Source organism: Carcharhinus amblyrhynchos, unplaced genomic scaffold (genome assembly GCF_965287045.1).
Source record: "Carcharhinus amblyrhynchos unplaced genomic scaffold, sCarAmb.v2.hapA chromosome_254, whole genome shotgun sequence".
NCBI classification, from domain to species: Eukaryota; Metazoa; Chordata; class Chondrichthyes; order Carcharhiniformes; family Carcharhinidae; genus Carcharhinus; species Carcharhinus amblyrhynchos.
Window position 1 is genome coordinate 172,479 of NW_027649994.1, and position 21,603 is coordinate 194,081.

At 47.2% G+C, this 21,603-nt stretch overlaps 1 protein-coding gene across 1 annotated transcript; it reads left to right on the forward strand.

Annotated features, from left to right (window-relative positions):
- Nucleotides 1–9,353: 9,353 nt before the first annotated feature.
- Nucleotides 9,354–20,895, forward strand: LOC145338942 (uncharacterized protein CFAP97D2-like). Its single transcript, XM_080183347.1, has 5 exons — nt 9,354–9,476; nt 13,745–13,825; nt 16,840–16,958; nt 18,884–19,067; nt 20,245–20,895. Exons 1-5 carry the CDS (start codon nt 9,384–9,386, stop codon nt 20,293–20,295), a joined length of 528 nt encoding a protein of 175 aa, XP_080039473.1. The 5' UTR covers nt 9,354–9,383; the 3' UTR covers nt 20,296–20,895.
- The last annotated feature ends 708 nt before the right edge of the window (nt 20,896–21,603 follow it).

Sequence of the window (21,603 nt, forward strand, 5' to 3'; positions counted from 1 at the left end):
GTATGGTTAGAGGATTGGTTAACTAACAGAAGGCAAAGAGTGGGGGTAAATGGGTGTTTTTCTGGTTGGCGATCAGTGACTAGTGGTGTGCCTCAGGGATCAGTGTTGGGAGCGCAATTGGTTGTGATTTATACATTGACGATTTGGAGTTAGGGATCAAGTGTAGTGTGTCAAAATTTGCAGATGACACGAAGGTGACTGGCAGAACAAAGTGTGCAGAGGATGCTGAAAGTCTGCAAAGGGATATAAATAGTCTAAGTGAGTGGGCGAGGGTCTGGCAGATGGAGTACAGTGTTGGTAAATGAGAGGTCATCCGTTTAGGTAGGAATAACAGCAAGATGGACTACTATTTAAATGGTAAAAAATTGCAGCATGCTGCTGTGCAGAGGGACCTGGGTGTCTTTGTGCGGAAATCTCAAGGAGTTGGTTTGCAAGTGCAGCAGGTAATTAAGAAGGCAAATGGAATTTTCTCCTTCATTGCTAGAGGGATGGAATTTAAAAACAGCAAGGTTATGTTGCAGCTGTACAAGGTGCTGGTGAGGTCACACCTGGAGTACTGTGTACAGTTTTGGTCTCCTTACTTGAGAAAGGCTATACTGGCAGTGGAGGGGGTGCAGAGGAGATTCACTAGGTTGATTCTGGATTGAGAGTGTTGGCTTATGAAGAGAGACTGAGTAGACTGGGGCTATAGTCATTGGAATTCAGAAGAATGAGGGGAGATCTTACAGAAGCATTTAAGATTATGAAGGGAATAGATAAGATAGAAGCAGGGAAGTTGTTTCTACGGGTGAAACTAGAACTAGGGGGCATGGCCTCAGAATAAGAGGAAGTAGATTTAGGACTGAGTTGAGGAGGAACTTCTTCACACAAAGAGTTGTGAATCTCTGCCCAGTGAAGCAGTTGAGGCTGCCTCATTGAATGTTTTGAAGGCAAGGATAGATAAATTTTTAAACAGTAAAGGAATTAAGGATTATGGTGAGTGGGCGGGTAAGTGGAGCTGAGTCCACACAAAGATCAGCCATGATCTTATTGAATGGTGGAGCAGGCTCGAGGGGCCAGGTGGCCTACTCCTGCTCCTAGTTCTTATGTAAAGCGCGATGGCAGGCAAGGAAGGCAGTGGTAATCAGTGGCTTTCTTCATCATATACTGCAGGAATCTGAAAAAAAGCCTCAAAGATCAGCGCCTACAACGTATAACTGACAGGGGGAGTGGGGACATCTGATTAATCCCCACCAGCAATTTAGAGGTGTGAGGATTTGGGTGCCGTTTTTAAAGCGTGTCCATAATGACCAAACCAGTTAACCGTGGAATCCCTCAGCAACCTCCCGGGCATCTTCATCCAGTGCTACCAGGGCACTGCCCCTAGCACTATCTGGGCACGGCAAGGGCACTGTCCCCAGCAATATCTGGGCCCTATTTGGGCATTGTCAGGACTGTCTGGGCCATGCTAGAGCAGTACCTGGCATGATCCTCTTCCCCCCCAAACGATGCACTCACCTAACCCCCTGCCATCCACCCATCCCCCCCCACCAGGAGGACAGTTTCAGAGATGAGCTGTGATTCATGCCAGGCTGTCCTCATGCTGCTGTGGATGGATTTTTGGATGGGGTTGGGGGGGGTTCATTCCGGCATGGGGACCTGAGAATGACATGTTAATTTATTGTAGTGATGTTGCCAATGTTGAACTTCTGGCAGGGGAGGGGACAGACCCATCTTGTGTTTATGCCGACATAAACCGCAACTTTTATTTGAAGCCTCTGAGCCTTCTGAGAAAGCTCAAATGCTTTGAAACCATTTCTATTTCAATTTCACAGTGCAGGGCTTTGAAATAGGCTTTGATTGACAGCTTAATGGTTTTCTACTCAGCCTCCAGTCAGCTGTGTTTATTTACCCTTCCCTTCAAGCTTGAATGTTTCTCAAGTACCCCCATTGTTCCTAACCGCATTGTTCACAACGGTGCTAAGCCTGATATGACAGCTGTCATTTCTTCAAGATAAATAAGTGGTCTGCAAAAGAGGAAGCAAAGAAGGGAAAGGGTTAATGAATTTACTATCTTTTGTACCTAGCATATATCACAAACATAACCCTTCCTCATGGCTGATCTCAAGCTTATACTTCTCCTGGCATCAATATAAATTATTTACTGATGTTTTCCTGACTTGTTCATGTCTTTCATTCTTTAACATTCATTTCCATCAAGACAGATAGTTAAATGTGAATGTTATATGTGAATAGATTGGGGCTGAGTGAACAGCTATGGTAAAGGAAACACCCCCCTAGTGAAGTTGACATCTGTCTGTCAGAGGACTTCAAAGGTGTTTGCTCACACCTGCAGCTTCTGACAGTGAGGAAGGGAAATTCCTGCAGCTGAATGGAGTGCTGCAACGTTTAAAAGCCTGACGGGTGACCAGGGGGCATGGAGATTAAAGTGGCCAGGCCATTTCAAATTTTCACAGCTAATAGGCAGGAATGAGCTGCCTGAAATCACCATGCCCAGGGTAATCTGGCAAGGGGCAAACCCCGAAAGCAAGTGGTTTTTACTACCAAATAAACCTGTTGGACTTTAACCTGGTGTTGTGAGACTTCTTACCCTGTTTACCCCAGTCCAACGCCGGCATCTCCACATCAGGGTTCGAAAGGGCAGTCCAGCTATGGGACCCCCCTCCATCCCAGGGGATAGTGCCAAGATCAACCCCTGGCCCCAAGCCCCAGCCCACCCAACCCCCAGGACCCTTATGGGACACTTTGTCCGCAGCCTGGGCAGCAATAGGAGGGCAAATGGCCACTGGACCTACCTGCTTGACCCCACTGGGTGGCACGGTGGCACAGTACTCCCTCACAGTGCCAGTGACCTGAGTTCAATTCCCCGCTTGGGTCACTGGAGTCTGCACGTTCTCTCCGTATCTGCTTGCATTTTCTCCAGGTGCTCCCATTTCCTCCCACAGCCCGAAAGACATGCTGGTTAGGTGCATTGGTCGTGCTAAATTCCCCCTCTGTGCGTCCGAACAGGGGACTAGAAGATTTTCACAGTAACTTCGCTTGGGGCCCAAGATGCCAGGCCAGGGTGTCAATGCCAGGGAGCAGTGCACCATTGGCCTTGCCAAGGTGCGTAGCCTAACGGGAGTCCTGAGTATGGATCTGAGGGAGGGAGGGAGCTTATTGGGAGTCTGAGGGAGTGGACACCATCCCTCAGGGGGAGGTGGAGAGAGGGGTTGGTTAGGGGTCACCCCCAGGCCTGTATGGTGTAGAAGGTGGGGGGGGGGAGGGGGTGACCCATTATCTAATGGTGGGGGGGGGGGGGGGGGGGGGGGGAGGAGAATACCCCTCTTTGCGAAGGGGTTGTGGGAGCTTGCTGTGCATAAATTTATCCCTGTGAGTGTAATTTTCCCATCCTGCCTACCACACGAATCATATTGGGATGGGACACGGACCATACAAAGATCTATTGGCCTCGGGCGGGATTTTCTGGACTTGGGGCGAGCACAGATAGAAAACCCCATCACGCACGTTCAAAGTATTCAACTGTCTGTGAAGCATTTCAGTACAATCTAAGATCATGAGAGGTGCTATATAAATGCAGCTGTTCATTTATTTCCCTTATTAGCCAGGAGCAGGCCATTTTGTCAAAGGCCTGATGGTGTGCCACATTAACAAACCTCCACACTTTAGAAAAAAATCAATTATATCGGTTCTCTCTTCCTTTTAAACGTGCGCTGACGACTATTTACTAGGATCACACGGGAAACCCTGCTAATCGGATCCACTCTTTTCACTGGTACTGAGGTAGATTTGAAGGCTCTGCAGTTACTGGTGTGTCTCTGGTGGTGGTGGGGAGGGACGGGAGGGGGTTGGAGGGGGGAATGGGCCTGAATTTTTGGGATGGTGGGGGGGCCAGCTCTGAAGAAACGGTGGAAATCCGATCCCTGACGACTCCATTAGCCTCCAGGCTAATTTGTGCTCTAACAAGCGTTTAAATAACATAAGAACATAAGAAATAGGAGCAGGAGTAGGCCATCTAGCCCTTCGAGCCTGCCCCGCCATTCAATAAGATCATGGCTGATCTGTTCTGGCTCAGTTCCACTTTCCCGCCCTCTCCCCATAACCCTTAATCCCCTCTCTTATCAAGAACCCATCAACCCGCTTCTTAAAAATATTTAGCGAGGCAGCCTCCACCACTTCAACGGGCAGAGAATTCCAGAGATTCACCACCCTTTGAGTGAAGAAGTTCCTCCTCAACTCCGTTCTAAACCGCCTCCCCTTTATCTTGAGGCTGTGCCCCCTAGTCCTACTGTCTTTTTTGAGCAGGAAGAGTCTCTCCACCTCTATCCTATCCATCCCATTCATCATCTTATACGTCTCAATGAGATCTCCCCTCATTCTTCTAAACTCTAACGAGTACAAGCCTAGTTTATTCAGCCTCTCCTCATAGCTCAATCCCCTCAACTCCGGTATCAGCCTAGTAAACCTCCTCTGCACTCCCTCCAGGGCCAAAATATCCTTGCGCAGGTGCGGCGCCCAAAACTGCACACAGTACTCCAGCTGCGGCCTCACCAATGCCCTATACAGCTGCAGCAAGACCTCCCTACTTTTATATTCAATCCCCCTCGCTATGAAGGCCAGCATCCCATTCGCCTTCCTGACCACCTGCTGCACCTGCAAGCTGGGTTTTTGCGACTCATGCACAAGGACCCCGAGGTCCCTCTGCACCGTCGCCTGCTGCAGTTTTTCGCCACGTAAGTAATAGTCCTTCCTACCATTCTTCCTACCAAAGTGGACCACCTCACACTTGCCAACATTAAATTCCATTTGCCATTTCCTGGCCCATTCGCCCAGCCTATCTAGATCCTTCTGCAGACTCTCCACACCCTCCGCACAATTTGCCTTTCCCCCAATTTTGGTGTCATCAGCAAATTTCGACACCCTACACTCGGTTCCCTCCTCCAGATCATCTATATAAATGGTAAATAGCTGAGGCCCCAGCACCGACCCCTGGGGCACCCCACTAGTCACCATCCGCCAATCCAAATAGCACCCATTGACCCCCACTCTCTGCCTCCTATTTGACAACCAATCCTCTATCCACGCTAACACCCTACCCCCAACTCCATGTCCCCTGACCTTCTGCAATAACCTCTTGTGAGGTACCTTGTCAAACGCCTTCTGAAAATCCAGAAAGACCACATCCACCGGCTCTCCTCTATCCACTGCCCTAGACACATCCTCATAGAACTCCAGTAAAAACATGTAGAAACAAAAAATCGAATAGGCCATTCAACCCTTCAAACCTGCTCTGCCATTCATTTTGATCATACCCCCCTCCTCCCCCCGCATATCCCTTGAATCCTTTATCCCCAACGTCTACATCTAATTTCTTCTCGCAATCACACAACGTTTTGGCCTCAACTGCTTTCTGTGGTGGTAAATTCTAGAGTCACCGCTCTCTGGGTGAAGAAATCTCTCCTCGCCTCAGTCCTAAAAGATTTATCCCCAATCCTCAAACTCCCTGTGTCTGGGTGGGTTTCCTCTGGATATTCTGGTTTCCTCCCACAGTCCGAGGGTGTGCAGATTTGGCCGTGACTAAATTGCCCCTTAACGTCAGGGGGACTAGCTGGGGTAAATGCATGGCTTTACGGGGATAGGGTTGGTGCAGACTTATAGAGCCATAGAGATTTACAGCATGGAAACGGGCCCTTCGGCCCAACTTGTCCATGCTGCCCTTTTTTTTAAACCCCGAAGCTAATCCCAATTGCCTGCATTTGGCCCATATCCCTCTATACCCATCATGTCCATGTAACTATCTAAATGCTTTTTAAAAGATAAAATTGTACCCGCCTCTACCACCACCTCTGGCAGCTTGTTTCACCACCACCCTCTGTATGAAAAAATTGCCCCTCTGGACACTTTTGTATCTCTTCCCTCTCACCTTAAACCTATGCCCTCTAGTTTTAGACTCCCCTCCCTTTGGGAAAAGATATTGACTATCTACCTTGTCTATGCCCATCATTATTTTATAGACCTCTGTAAGGTCACCCCTCAGCCTCCTACGCTCCAGAGAAAAAGTCCCGGTCTATTTAGCCTCTCCTTATAACTCGATCCATCAAGTCCTGGTAGTATCCTAGTAAATCTTTTCTGCACTCTTTCTAGTCTAATAATATCCTTTCTGTAATAGGGTGACCAGAATCTCACACAGTATTGCAAGTGTGGCCTTACCAATGTCTTGTACAACTTCAACAAGACGTCCCAACTCCTGTATTCAATGTTCTGACCGATGAAACCAAGCATGCTGAATACCTTCCTCACCTCTCTGTCCACCTGTGACTCCACTTTCAAGGAGCCATGAATATGTACGCCTCGATCTCTTTGTTCTGTAACTCTTCCCAATGCCCTACGATTAACTGAGTAAGTCCTGCCCTGGTTCAATCTACCAAAATGCATCACCTCGCATTTGTCTAAATTAAACTCCATCTGCCATTCGTCAGCCCACTGGCCCAATTATCAAGATTCTATTGCAACTGGAGATAACTTTCTTCACTGTCCACTATGCCACCAATCTTGGTGTCATCTGCAAACTTAATAACCATGCCCCCTATATTCTCATCCAAATAACAGTGGATCCAGCACTGATCCCTGAGGCACACCGCTGGTCATAGGCCTCCAGTTTGAAAAACAATCCTCTACTACCACTTGATGGCCTGAATGGCCTCCTTCTGCACTGTAGGGATTCTGTGGATTCTATAGAGGATCAGTCATGATCATACTGAATGGCAGAACAGGCTTGAAAGGCCAAATGACCTACATATGCTCCATTTTCTATGTTTCTATGGCAACATGTGAAGTTGGTGCAGACTCAATGAGCCAAATGGCCTCCTTCTGCACCGTATGAGTCTATTCTCTAAAATATTGACCCCTCTAGTCTGGACTCCCCCACCATCGGGAACATTTTTTTCACAATCTACTGTTGTAATCCAGGCCAGAAACTCCATGGTATTTTATGAAGTTAGCCTCGATCATAAGTTTTGCACTTTGAATTTGGCATGGATGATGAGCACAAGGTGTTCCACTTCAGGTACGAGTCAAGTGACTCACTAGGAAGCTTTTATCAAACAAAGTTTATTTAAGAACATAGTTAACATAGAGTAAGAAAATTAGAATAACTTTTGCCAATTACAAAAAAAACATGATATTGTATAAACCTTAACATCTAAGTATACTGTTCCAAGCTAAACAACCCCACAAACATTCTAGGCTTGGCACAGAAAGCAAGTATGCTCATGTGATGCTGGAATTTTCAGCTCTCCAACATCTGCTGCGGATTACTCCTTTTGGATATTGAAATCACTGAGGCTTTCTGAGACCTGGAACTTCCAGCACACCTTGAGACACACAGATACTGTTCGCCTCCAGTGTCCACTGCACTTCACATGCAGCAGAATTTTCACTCCAGAGAGAGAGACAGTGAACACTGCTTTCAGTCTGTAGTCCCAAACTAAAACCTGTGGATTTTTCCTGGGAAAAAAACCTATCCCAAGGTACAGGCTGAGCTGTCAATCAGGCTCCATCCAATAATCTCAGAAGGGTCATAAAACTCCAGGACAGTGCATTATCATAGAATCACAGGATCCTGACAGTGCAGAAGGAGACCATTCGGCCCGTAAAGCCTTGACTGACAACAATTTCTCGCAGGCCCTATCCCTATTCCCCTGCTAATTCCACTGACGCTAAGGGGCAATTTGTCATGGCCAATCAACCTAATCAGCACATTTTTGGAGTGTGGGAGGAAACCAGAACACCCGGAAGAAACCCACTCAGACACGGGGAGCACATGAAAACTCCACACAGACAGTGTGGTGGTAACTTCACTGAAACTAGTCATCTCAAGGCCTAGGGCATTGCTCGGGGGCCTGGGTTCAAACCCAACTGTGGCAGCTGGCGGTGGAACTTAAATTTAATTGATAAATGTGGAATATAAAGCTAGTCTCAGTGACCAAGACAACGATCATCGATTGTTGGAAAAACCCATCTGGTTCACTCATGCCCTTTAGGGAAGGAAATCTGCTGTCCTTACTTGGTCTGGCCTACATGTGACTCCAAACCCACAGCAATGTGGTTGATTCTGAACTGCCCTCCGAAATGGCCTAGCAAAATACCCAATTCAAGGGTAACTAGGGATGGACAACGAATGCCAACCTTGCCAGCGATGCCCATATCTCATGAAGGAATAAAAAGAAGTCTTATAATGTACATTATGTTAACTTTGTTTTCAATCAATGGGACTGCTCCAACATCCACTGACTCCCACAAATTGCCAGAGTGTGGCGATTAGGGGATTTTCACAGTAACTTCATTGCAGTGTTAATGTAAGCCTACTTGTGACAGTAAAAAATGAACTTAAAAACTTAAATCTTGGCAGAATTTAGTGACACTGACTTGGGTTTCAGTGGCTAACTAAAGAGCCGGCAAGAGCTCTTGTCTTTTGGGAAGACCCTCTGCATCGAGTGCCAGATTCTATGCACAATATTGGTGCCTGAATTTATTATACTCCCGCATATGGGCGGCACGGTAGCACAGCGGTTAGCACTGCTGCTTCACAGCTCCGGGGACCTGGGTTCGATTCCCAGCTTGGGTCACTGTCTGTGTGGAGTTTGCACATTCTCCCCGTGTCTGCGTGGGTTTCCTCCGGGTGCTCCAGTTTTCTCCCACAGTCCAAAGGTGTGCAGGTTCGGTTGATTGGCCATGCTAAAATTGTCCCTTAGTATCCGGAGGTTAGAGGGATTAGTGGGTAAATGTGTGGGGATATTGGGGTAGGGCCTGGGTGGGATTGTGGTCGGTGCAGACTCGATGGGCCAAAGGGCCTCTTTCTGCCCTGTCGGGTTCTATGATTCTAAGATTCCCCCAATTTACAAATCTGCAGCAACACGGTGGCACAGTGTTAGCACTGCTGCCTCACGGCGCCAGGGACTCGGGTTTGATCCCTGGCTTGGGTCACTGTCTATGTGGAGTTTGCACATTCTCCCCGTGTCTGCGTGGGTTTCCTCCGGGTGCTCCAATTTCCCCCACAGCCTAAAGATGTGCGGGTTAGGTTGATTGGCCAGGCTAAATTTGCCCCTTAGTGTCCCGGGATGCGTAGGTTAGAGGGATTAGTGGGTATAATATGTAGGGATATGGGGGTAGGGCCTGGGTGGGATTGTGTTCGGTGCAGACTCGATGGCCCTCTTTCTGCACTGTAGGATTTCTATGATATTAAATTGGACAACAGGGAGGCACTAGGACCCAGGAGAGGTAGCTCTATGTGTGGTAATGTTCTGACTCACTGGACATCCATTCTGGTCTATTTAGTAACTCAATACCCCAAGACCACACTCGCGTCTTTAGGATATTGGGAGATGCATCGAGCTTATCAACCCATTGTGGCAACCAGCAACAAGTACCTGCAGCAGAAATGGGACAAGAATGATTACCAGAGGCATAAGGAAAAGGTCAGGTGGTGTTGAACATGGTAGAAAATATCATATTAAAAGTACATTTCGGCTTAACGTTTTGTTAGTATCTTGTTACTGCTGCGTGTCTGAAATCTGTCAATGTTTTTGCATTCTCCTATTCATTTGGGGCGGTGACCATCACTGAGTAGGCTAGCTTGTGGTGAGCACTGCTGCCTCATAGCATCAGGGACCCAAGTTCAATTCTGGCTTCAGGGGTCACTGTCTGTGTGGAGTTTGCACGTTCTCCCCGTGTCTGTGCAGGTTTTCTCCAGGTGCTCTGGTTTCCTCCCACAGTCCAAAGATGGGCAGATTAGGTTGAGTGGCCATGCTAAATTGACCCTAATATCAGGGCATTAGCAAGCTAAGTATGTGGGGTTATGGGGATAGGGTCTGGGTGAGATTGTGGTCGGTGCAGACTCGATGGGCCAAATGGCTTCTTTCTGCACTGTAGGGATTCTATGACAGAAGCTGGACTAACAGTTAAATGCATCACAAAGCCTGTCCACAAGTTACAAATCAGGAGTGTGATGGAATACTCTCCATTTGCCTGTCAGAGTGCAACTCCAACAACACTCAAGAAGCTCAACACCATCCAAGACAAAGCAGCCATTTGAGTGTCACCCCATCCAACAATTTAAACATTCACTCCCTCCACTACTGACCCAGTAGTGTGTACAACCTACAAGATTCACAACAACAACTCCTTCGACAGCACCTTCCAAATCCACAATCTCCACCATCTAAAAGGACAATGGCAGCAGAGACATGGGAACAGCACCTCCTGCAATGTCCCCTCCAAGACACCTCCATCCTGACTTGGAAATATATCGGCTGTATTGCACTGTCGTTGGGTCAAAGTCCTTGAGTTCCCTCCCTAACAGCACTGTGGGTGTACCTACATCACGGGGACAGCAGTGGTCCAAGAAGGTGGCTCGCCGTTCATCCCGTCGAGTCTGCACCGACCACAATCCCATCCGGGCCCTATCGCCATAACCCCACATACTTACCTCACTAATCCCTCTAACTTATGCATCCTTTGACCCGAAGGGGCAATTTAGCATGGCCAATGCACCTAACCCACACATCTTTGGACTGTGGGGGGAAACCGGAGCACCTGGAGGAAACCCACACAGACACAGGGAGAATGTGCAAACTCCGCACAGACAGTGACCCAAAGCGGGAATCGAACCCAGGTCCCTGGCACTGTAAGGCAGCAGTGCTGCCCACTGTGCTGCTGAGTAACTTTCTTCAATCAGTCTCTAATATGTTGCAATCATCTCTCCCTAAGCCTTTGTCACTATAATCCCAGCTCTTTCACCTGAGTATTCCTCCAAGCCTCAAAGATCATAATATGGTATAACACATTTAGCCTCTCCTGCCTGCTTGGAAGGGCTATCTAATTAATCCTACTCTTCCCCTGCTCTAAAATATTCCAGTACAGTATTTATCCAAGTCCTTTCTGAAAGTTCTGAGTGAATCTGCTTCCGCCGCCTTTTCAGATACACATTCCAGATTGTAAAATCTCTGCGCCAATAACTTACTCCGTGAAAAATGCACGCTTCTTTTGCAACTAATCCTATATGTATATCCCACTGGTTCCCTTACTGCCAATGGAAAGTTTCTCCTTGGATCAAAGCTCTTTGTGATGTGAAAGTATCAGTCAGATTTCTTCTTAACCTTCTCCGCTGTAAGGAAAACCAGCCCAGCCTTGCCACTAACTCCAGTGCCCATCCCTGGTATCATTCTCATAATCCCTTCCCTCCTGAGATTTCTTCTCCAACTCCATATTCTTCCACACGTCCCCAATTTTAACCGGGAATTCTCTCCCTTAGCCTTCCCACATCTCTCTCCCCCTTAAAGACACTGCTTAAAATCTACCTCTTTGACCAAACTTCTGATCGTCCTTAGGTCAAATTTTGTATGATCACCCTGCTGTGTGGCACCTTGGGATGTTTTACTATATTAAAGGTGCTATACAAATGCAAATGATTGTTGTTACATTCCTCCATTTACTTCTTGCCAGTATGTTGTAGGAAATAAAGTTTATCGCAGTGTTTACTCTGTAAAAGGTGCGTAGTAGAAAAATGTATTTAAGTATGAACCATGAAGGGGCAAAAGGGCTTTGGTTTCATCACCTGAAGGGCTTTGGTTTAGAAAGGCATCGTGTATTGGCGCCGATTTGGTGGGCTGTGGGGCCTGTTCCTGTGCTGGACTATTCTTTAAGAAGTTCCCACAACATCAGGTTAAAATCCAGCAGGTTTATTTGGAATCATGAACTTTTGGAGCATTGCTGCATCATCAGATGAGTGGAGAGGTAGGTTTCGCAAACCCGGCAGACTTAGGCAATGACATTATTGTAAGATAATGACATCATTTGCACCAATTGCATCATTATCTTACAATCCTGTCTTTGCTTATATATATGTTGTGTTTGTGAAACCTACCTCTCCACACATGATGAAGGAGCAGCACTCCAAAAACCCATGATTCCAAATAAACCTGCCAGACTTTAACCTGGTGTTGTCAGACTTCTTGCTGTGCCCACCCCAGTCCAATGCTGGCATCTCTACATCATGTACTGTACTTTGCCCTTGTTCTGAACTGATTCTTATTCAAGTTTGATGCACATTGAGACAGAGGAACATGAATACTCACACAGTGATGTACACATATGGACAGATAGATATACCCAAGGTGGGGTACACACAGTTACAGGGAAATAGGAGGTTTTGTGGTGCAGTGTGTAACATCCCTGCCTCGGAGCAGTACCTCCAGGTTCCCAGCCTGGGATTTGACAGCTAAGGAAAGTGCGTTCACAATGTGGTCTAACAGGTTGAGTTTCAGCTTGTAAACCTTTCCAACAATGCAGGCGTAAGGATGGGAGGGACTCCTGGTCAGCCGTGTGATGGAAAGAACATTGGAGTCACTAGTCTTACTCTCCACAGCTCCAGACTACAACATACATGTGAAAGTGTATAAAAACAGAAAACATGGGATGTGCAGGTTAGGGGGATTGGCCATGCTAAATTACCCCTTAGTGGCCCCGATGTGCAGGTTAGGGGTAAATATATGGGGTTAGACGAAAGGTCAAGGATGGGCCTGGGTGAAATGCTGAGTCAGTGCAGACTTAATGGGTCAAATGGCTTCTTTCTGCACTGTAGGGATTTTATGATGATGATACGAACTCAGCAGGTCTGTCAGCATCTGTGGAGAGAGACCAAACAGAGTAAACATTTCAGATCTAAATGATCCTTCCGCAGAACAGAAGGAAGGTAGAAATGTACAGAATTATATCATTGAAAAGAGAGTGGAGGAGGTGGGGCAGAATAGAAGACCAGGGTTAGGTGCAGAAAAACTACAGGCAGCAAATTATTAAAGGGGAGGTTAAGATGGACGGGGTGCTTACTATCTAAAATTGTTGAACTCAATGTTGATTCCAATATTGATGCAAAGTGTCTAATTAGAAGATGAGGTGTTGTTCTGCTAGTTGGGCATCGCTGGAACATTGCATCAGGCCAAGGATGGACATGTGGGCATGAGGTGCTAATATGGTGAGCGACTGAGAGGTTGGGCGTCCTATTTGTGGACTGAGCTCATATGTTCCACAAGGCGGCGGTCACCCAGTCTGCGTTTGGTGTCTCCACTGTAGAGGACACCGCACTGTGAGCAGCGAATGCAGTGGACCAGATTGGAGAAGGTGTAAGTGAAACCCTGCTTCACCTGAAAGGAACGTTTGGAGCTTTGGACTGTGAGGAGGGAGGAGGTAAAAGGGTCAGATGTTACACCCTCTGCGATTGCAGGGAGAAGTGTCTTGGGAATGGGATGAAGGATCCGGTGCAATGGAGCAGTGGACCAGGACATCACGGAGGGAGTGTTGACTGGTGGGGGGAGGGGAAGATGTGTTTGGAGGTGACCAAGAGGTTCTGTGAAGGAGGGGAAGGGGTGAGGGTACAGGAGATGGGTCAGACATGGTTGAATGCTCTATCAAAATGTATGTTGCTGCAGCAACTCGGACTTCCTGAGCGAGCTGTAACACATCACCATCAACAGAAAAAAATTGCACTCGTGCTAAAGAATCAACGCTCCATTAATGAGAGACAGATAGAACAGGCATACACAGAGATGGAGACGCGAGTTAGAAAGTAGATTCATACTGATATATGGGTATGGAAAAACTCACAAACAAATACCAAAGATTGTCAACATTAAAGGGAACTGTACTGCAAGAGAAGATAGTGCTGAGATGTTTGATTATTCATCCATAGGTGCGAAAGGCCACTGCAGTTGTGGATACGAGGGGACCTCCGATTCCTGCACACCTTCAAGTCAAGCTGAAAAAACTACAGGTACAAAAATGGGCAGCGTCCTTTTAAAATTCTGTTTTAGGTTGTGAGCCAGTGACCCCTTTCTTCGCCCATCTCCAGTTGCTCTGAGCTTTGGCACAACTCAGTGACTCACTGGGCTACTTTCCGAGGATAGATAGTAGCCAGTCATGTGGGCCTCGAAGTGAGTCATAGTCCCAGGACGGGTGGGGACGGCTGGTTTAATCCTCAGAGTCAAACCACTGGGATTTTTTGCCATAATCCCAAGAATCTAACGGTCACTTTTGCTGAACCCAACTTTTCTGAAATCTTCTCCAGGCTCATCTTTTTTAAATTAAATTCACATTCTCACTGCCAAAGTAGAATTATAGAATGTCTGCAGTCCATTCGGCCCAGCCAGCCTGCATTGACAAAAATCTCACCCAGGCCCAATCGCTGTAACCCCGTATATTTACCCTGTTAGTCCCCCTGACACTAAGGGGCAATTTAGCATGGCCAATCCACCTAACCTGCACATCTTTGGACAACTTGTTGGGCAGCTGGAGATTCAACATGGAACTCATCCCCACCATTTCCAGCTGTCCTTCAGCCGTTTAATACTCGGCAGGATGATAATTGGCTAAGGGTAAAACTTCCGCACCCATCTGGGATGGCACGGTGGTACAGTGGTTAGCACTGCTGCCTCGTAGCGCCAGGGACCCGGGTTCAATTCTGACCTCGGGTCACTATCTGTGTGGAATCTGCACATTCTCCCTGTGTTTGCGTGGGTTTCCTCCACATGCCCCAGTTTCCTCCACGTGCCCCAGTTTCCTCCCACACTCTAAGGATGTACAGGTTAGGTAATAGGCCATGCTGAATTGTCCCTTACTGTCCACAGATGTGTAAGTTGGGGGGACTAGCGGGATAAATGTGTGGGGTTACGGGGATAGGGCAGGGGATGGGTAAGATGTTCTGTCGGAGTCAGTGCAAACCCGATGGGCCGAACGGTCCCTTTCTGTACTGTAGGGATTCTGTGATCAGAGAGCTGCCAGCCAAACGGATTATCCAGCAGTGCTGTTGTTCCAATGGCACCAGGGTTTGAGCGGGTGGCCATCGCTGAGGCTATGACTAATCCCTGAAAATGAGGTGCTAATGGAAGCCAAACTCCTGGGGTACTGGCAGGACCTGGCTGGAAGGCCTCAGCGAGGGAGGTGAGAAGGGTGTTGGGAGGTGCTGAGTTTGAGAGGCCAGAGTGGAGAGTTAAAGGGCGGTGTGACCTTTCCAGAAACCAAATATAAAACTTGGGAAATGACTGCTATTGGTCTGAACTGGTCTTAAAATGGAACTCCAGTAGCAATTATTTCCCAAGTTTTGTTGTTTTTTTAAATTTTAGGGTTGTGCGGGAGGGGTTGCCTCTGACAGGCACCGGCATACCCAGTAATAGACGTCACGCTACCCAACTGGCCTGCCCCCCCCCCCTCCCCCTTGCAGTGGGTAGATTAGTGGTGGAGGGCATTGAGGTTCTATTTAAGAGACTCAATGGCTGGAATTTTCTGACCATTGGCAGGATGATCTGGTCCTGCCGATGGCGCACCCCCTCCTGCGGGTTTCTTGGTGGCAAGGGGTACATTCAGCAGGAAAACCCGTTGACAACAACGGGAGCAGAGGATTCCTGCTGTCAGCCAAGGACAAGCTAACTCCATCACCACGATACATGGGTTGTACCACAAGGAATTGTGGTCACCACCAATCCTGGGTAGGATTGTGGTCTGTACAGACTTGATGGGCCGAACAGCCTCCTTCTGTACTGTAGCGATTCTGTGGCTAATTCCCCTAACCTACACGTCTTGGGTTACTAAGGGACAAATTAGCATGGCCATTCCACCTAAGCCATACGTCATGAAATGGGGCAGGCAGGAAGAGGGTGGAAAGGCCAAGCATTGCATTTTACAAGCCTGACCACCCCCCCCCCCAATCTCTTACTGTCAAATCAGCTTGTGGGGTATTGTAAAGATTTGCCCATATTCTCTGCATCACTAGTCCAGTAACATAATCCCTACATGACGGGCAGCACTGGTTAACACTGCTGCCTCACAGCACCAGCGGTCTTGGATCACTGTCTATGCAGAGTCTGCACATTCTCCCCATGTCTGCGTGGGTTTCCTCCGGATGCTGCAGTTTCCTCCCACAATCCAAAAGATGTACGGGTTAGATGGAACGGCCATGCTAAATTGTCCCTTAGTGTCCCAAGACGTGTAGGTTAGGGGGATTGGCCATAGAATCATAGAATTGTTTCAGTACAGAAGGAGGCTGTTCGGCCCATCAAGTCTGTATAGCCCACAATCCTACCCAGGCCCTATTCCCATAACCCCACATAATGTAACCCCATGTATTATCTGGGATTACGGAGATATGACTGGGGGGTTGTGGGGGGCATCGGTGAGCCTGGGTAAGGACTTGATGGGCTAAATGGCCTCCTTCTGCACTGAGAGGATTCTATTCTATGATTACCACATCCCATCTCCAGCACAATTTGCAAATGTCACAGATCATAGGTCCATTGGTTTTTTTTTTGAGAGTTGTTGCTCTCAGTGTAGAGCAGTGTGAGGAACACTCCCAGTTTGGATGTGGGCTGTAACCTCATAGGGTCCAGTTTATAATCTGTGCTGCCATCAAGTGGAGTTTCACACTGATGGCAGATTTCTCTCATCTCATAGATGATTTCATAGAATCATAGAATCCCTATAATACAGAAGGAGGCCACTCAATCCATTGTGTCTGCACCAACCACAATTCCACCCAGACCCTATTCCCATAACTGCACATATTTACCCTCCTAATTCTCCTGACACTAGGGTCAATTTAGCACAGCCAATCAACCTAACCCACACATGTTTGGACTATGGGAGGAAGTTCCGAACACAGGAGCAAAGTCTCATCACATTAGTGTTGCAGATTGACTATTAGATGCTGTTGGCGAGCTTAACGTTAATCAGCCCCCAGGGTCTCCAGAGAAGGCAGATGGGCTGATTGCTGATGACTGACTCTCCTTTGTTCAGCTGCAGGAAGAACGCTTGGCTCTTATCACAAGGGACAATCAGAACCTTTCCTCCAAACTGGCTGAAATCACAAGATCCAACGGGAGAGTGGAAAATTGGAATGATTACACCTCTAAAAGGTACAGAGATTAGGAGGGGCAGATTTGGGTGCTTGATGTTGCCTGATATAAGTTTTCCTCGCACGTCTGCCCAATTTCCATCTCCACAATATTGCCTCTGTCTCAGCTCATCTGTTCCGGGAACCCTTATTCAAGCCCTAGCCCTAACCTTAACCCTAACCCTAACCCTCACCCTAGACTTGCATATGTCATGCTTGCCTTCATCGGATGGGGCATCGCGTATAAAAGTTGGCAAATTATGTTACACTTGTATAAAACATTGGTTCGGACACATTTGGAACACTGTGTCCAATTCTGGTCACCACACTACCAAGCTTTAGGGAAAAACTCATCTGGTTCACTAATGCTCTTTAGGGAAGGAAATTCTTAATTCCAGATTTTTATTGAATTCAAATTTCACCATCTTCGATTGGGCATGGGTCCCCGGAGCATTACCCTGCGTCAATAGTACAGTGACAGTACCACTGCCTCCCCAGTGCTTTGGGATGAACCAAGGTTGTGTAAAGGACTTGGGGGCTTTGGAGAGAGTGGAGAAAAGATTGACCAGGGTGTTGCCTGGTATGGAGGGTATTAGCTTTGAGGAGAGATTGAATAAACTGGGATTGTTCTCCCTGGAAGGATAGAGGTTGAAGGGGCAACCTGATAAGAGTTCATAAGATTATGAGGCATATCGACAGGGTGAAGAGTTGGAAGCCTTTTCCCAGGGCTGAAATGACAGTTATAAGGGGTCACAGGTTCAAGGTGAGGGAGGGGAAAGGTTCAGGGGAGATGTGCAGGGGGAGGTTTTTTACTCGGAGAGCTTGGAATGCACTGCCGAGTCAGGTGATTAAGGCAGATACATCAGCTACATTTAAGAATTATCTGGATAGACACATGAACAGATGGAGATTAGAGGGATATAGGCAGTTAGTTTAGACAGGACAATGTGATCGATGTGGGCTTGGAGGGCTGAAGGGCCTGTTCCTGTGCTGTCCTTTGTCCTTTGTTCTTTGCTGATTCCAATTGATTTGGCCTCCCGTATCCTTCTCTTTAAGGTACCATGCTCACAAAGGCTTTGGAGACCATGGGTTCCCATTGGATCGGTCTATGATTATGGTTGACCACTTTTACCTCCTTCCATCAGGCATTTCGGAAGGATTTACTAATCGACCTGTTTAGCCACATGATGAACTCCCCTTCTGTGGCCAAATCCCGAAATGGGACTTGAACCTGGAGCTGCTGGCCCAGAGGTAGGGGGGGTACCACCCACTGTGCCTCAGGACCTCCCCTTTCCCACAATCTGCTCTCTGTAAACTTGAGATCATCCAAAACTTTGTTATCATTATCTTAACTTGTAGTCATCCTGTACCCTCTCAATCCTATCCTCTGTCACTTACAATGGTTAAGCAACACCTTAATTTAAACATTATTGCATTAAACATGCAATGTAAATGCAGTTTGCAGGTTGTATGTTTTATCAAGGCGGAGTGAAAGTTTTTGCCCACATATTGGCTTTGAGGATGTTCATCAACAGTCCATAGTCATTCTTTTAAAAAGTCACTTGCCTTTATATAGCACTTTACAGAAACTTGGTTCATCCCAAAGCACTGGGGACGCAGATGTTATCCTGCACTATTGACCCAGGGTAATGCTCTGGGGACCCATGCCCCATCGTAGATGGTGAAATTTGAATTCAATAAAAATCTGGAATTAAAAGTCTAATGATGACCATGAAACCATTGTTGGAAAAACCCATCTGGTTCATGAATGCCTTTTAGTGAAGGAAATCTGCTATCCTTACCCAGTCTGGCCTACATGTGACTCCAGCCTCAAGCTCAAATAGGGATGGGCAATAAATGCTGATTCAGCCAGCATCCCTTGAATGAATTAAGAAGAACTTTACTTGTTATCCCTGAACTGAGATCTTCCAGTGTCCTCCCACACAGCCTGAATGCAGAGAAACGTCACAGGGAGCTGGTGCAGATCACGCAGGCCAACCAGGGCATTCTGCATCGCATTGTGCACTGCAAATCGGAGTACAGCCACAGCAGACTGAGACAGGAGTGGGAGAAAGTGGAGAGAGTGCAAAGGGATATCGCACGTTACCCCCGTGGGCTGAACACTGAGCAGGTAAGAAACACACGCTGGCTCAGAATGAGGAAGAAGCTACTTGGCAGCGCATTCCAGACCCCCACCACCCTCTGTGTAAAAAATCGTCCCTCTGATATCTGAGTTATACCTCGCCCCTCTCACCTTGAGCCTGTGACTCCTCGTGATCGTCACCTCCGACCTGGGAAAAAGCTTCCCACTATTCACCCTATCTATACCCTTCATAATGTTGTACACCTCTATTAGGTCTCCCCTCATTCTCCGTCTTTCCAGGGAGAACAACCCCAGTTTACCCAATCTCTATCGGCCTAAACTGTTTAATCTCTCTTCATACGACAAACCCCTCATCTCTGGAACCAGTCTAGTGAACCCTCTCTGAACTGCCTCCAACGCCACTACATCTGTGTTCAAATAAGGGGACCAAAACTGTGCACAATACTCCAGGTGTGGCCTCACCAATGCCAACAATACTTCCTTACCTTTGTATTCTATTCTTTTAGCTATAAATGCCCACCATCCATTCCCTTTCTCTATTATCTGTTGTACCTGCATGCTAGTTTTCTGTGACTCACAAATGAGAACATCCAGATCTAATCACTGTGCTGCCGTGCCTCTGTTGCCTGTCTCAATCCATGCCAATATATTACCCCCAGTCCCACGTGCTTTAATTAATGGGAGAGCCTAGGACCAGAGGGCATAATCTCAGAGCAAGTGGTCACCCATTTCAGACAGAGACGTGGTGGAATTTCTTCTCTCGGAGGGGAGTGAATTCTTCCCGCAGAGGGCTGTCGAGGCTGGGGCATTAAGTATGTTCAAGGCTGAGACAGATTTTTAATCTGTAAGGAAATCGAGGGTTATGGGAATAAGGCAGGAAAGTGGAGTTGAGGATTATCGTATCAGATCAGTCATGATCTCATTGAATGGCAGAGCAGACTCGATGGGCTGAATGGCCTACCTCTGCTCCTGTGTCTTATGGTCTAATCATATATTTGCAAGGCTATGGGGAAATGGGCAGTGGGATTAATTGGTTAACTCTTACAAAGAGCCAACACAAGTAAGGTGACCTCCTTCAGTGCAATATACTTCTGTGACATAATTAAATTCTATAACCTCTGCAGCAACAAACCACCCGGAATATTTGCAAATATAACTGAGGCGAATTTGAATGAGAAAGATCAATCTCTGCTACTTTCCACAGAAATATAAAAAGCAAGTCTGCAGCAGAGAGGTCAAGGGTCAGAGGTCATAGGAGTGATGACACCTCAGATCAAGTCCAAGAACAGGGAAGATTGCAGGAGAGGAGTCAACAAACAGAGTGGCGACAGAAGAACTGCCTTCAGCATCCTCACTTCTGCCTTTCACCCACAGAAAACAAAGAAATTAATCTCACAGAAGAATTGTGTGTAAGCCCGCCAGCAACTCACCTTCCAGGTTAATTGCAATTTCCAACTCTTGGTCCCATGGATTACATACAACACTTCAAGCGCAGGTCCAAGTACATTTTAACAGATATATGGGTTTCTGTTTTCATGACCCTTTCAGGGAATGAAAGTCCCAGGCACTCAGCTCCCTCTGGATGGAAGTATTTCCCCGGTATCTCCCCCAAACCTCCCACCTCTTCCCTACATCCATTCCCCCTAGTTATTGTCCCCAATGATAAGGGGAAATGGACCATTCCCATTCACTCCATATAGACCCCTCAATGTTTATACTTCAGTTAGGTTTCCCCAGGGCTCCTCCATTCCCAAGGAAACAACCCTAGCCCAACTAACTTTCCTCATAACTAAAATTCTCCAATCCAGGTAACAGGTAAGGGGAGGCAGTGGCACTGTCACTGATGAGTAATCCAGAGACCCAGTGTTTGACCTGAGTTTGGACCCTACCATGGCAGAGGGTGAACTCAATAAAAATCTGGAATTAAAAGTCTAATGATGACCGTGAAACCATTGTCGATTGTTGTTAAAACCCATCTGGTTCTTTTTTTTATTCATTTGTGGGATATGGGCATCGCTGGCTGATCAGCATTTATTGCCCATCCCTAGTTGCCCTTGGAGGGTAGTTGAGAGCCAACCACATTGCTGTGGCTCTGGAGTCACATGTAGGCCAGACCGGGTAAGAACAGCAGATTTCCTTCCCTAAAGGACGTTAGAGAACCAGATGGTTTTTTTCTGACAATCGGCAATGGTTTCATGGTCATCAGTAGATTCTTAATTCCAGATATTTTTTATTGAATTCAAATTCCACCATCTGCCATGGCAGGATTTGAATCCGGGTCCCCAGAACATTAGCTGAGTTTCCGGATTGATAGTCTCGTGATAATACCACTAGGCCATCGCCTATTACATTTTGTCCTTCCCTGGTCTGACCGACATGTGACTCATTATAGAATCCCTACAGTAAAGGAGGAGGCCATTCAGCCCAATGAGTCTGTACTGACCACAATCCGACCCAGTCCCTTTTTCCGTAACCCACACATTTACCCTGCTAATCCCCCCGATACTAGGATCAATTTAACTTGGCCAGCTAATCTTTGGAGTGTGGGAGGAAACCCACACAG

Coding starts and splice junctions, on each gene's coding strand:
- LOC145338942 (XM_080183347.1), top strand. CDS start 9,384: ATGCATCGAGCTTATCAACCCATTGTGGCAACCAGCAACAAGTACCTG. Junction 13,826..16,839: donor TCAAGCTGAAAAAACTACAG/GTACAAAAATGG, acceptor TCCTTTGTTCAG/CTGCAGGAAGAACGCTTGGC. Junction 19,068..20,244: donor GTGGGCTGAACACTGAGCAG/GTAAGAAACACA, acceptor TACTTTCCACAG/AAATATAAAAAGCAAGTCTG.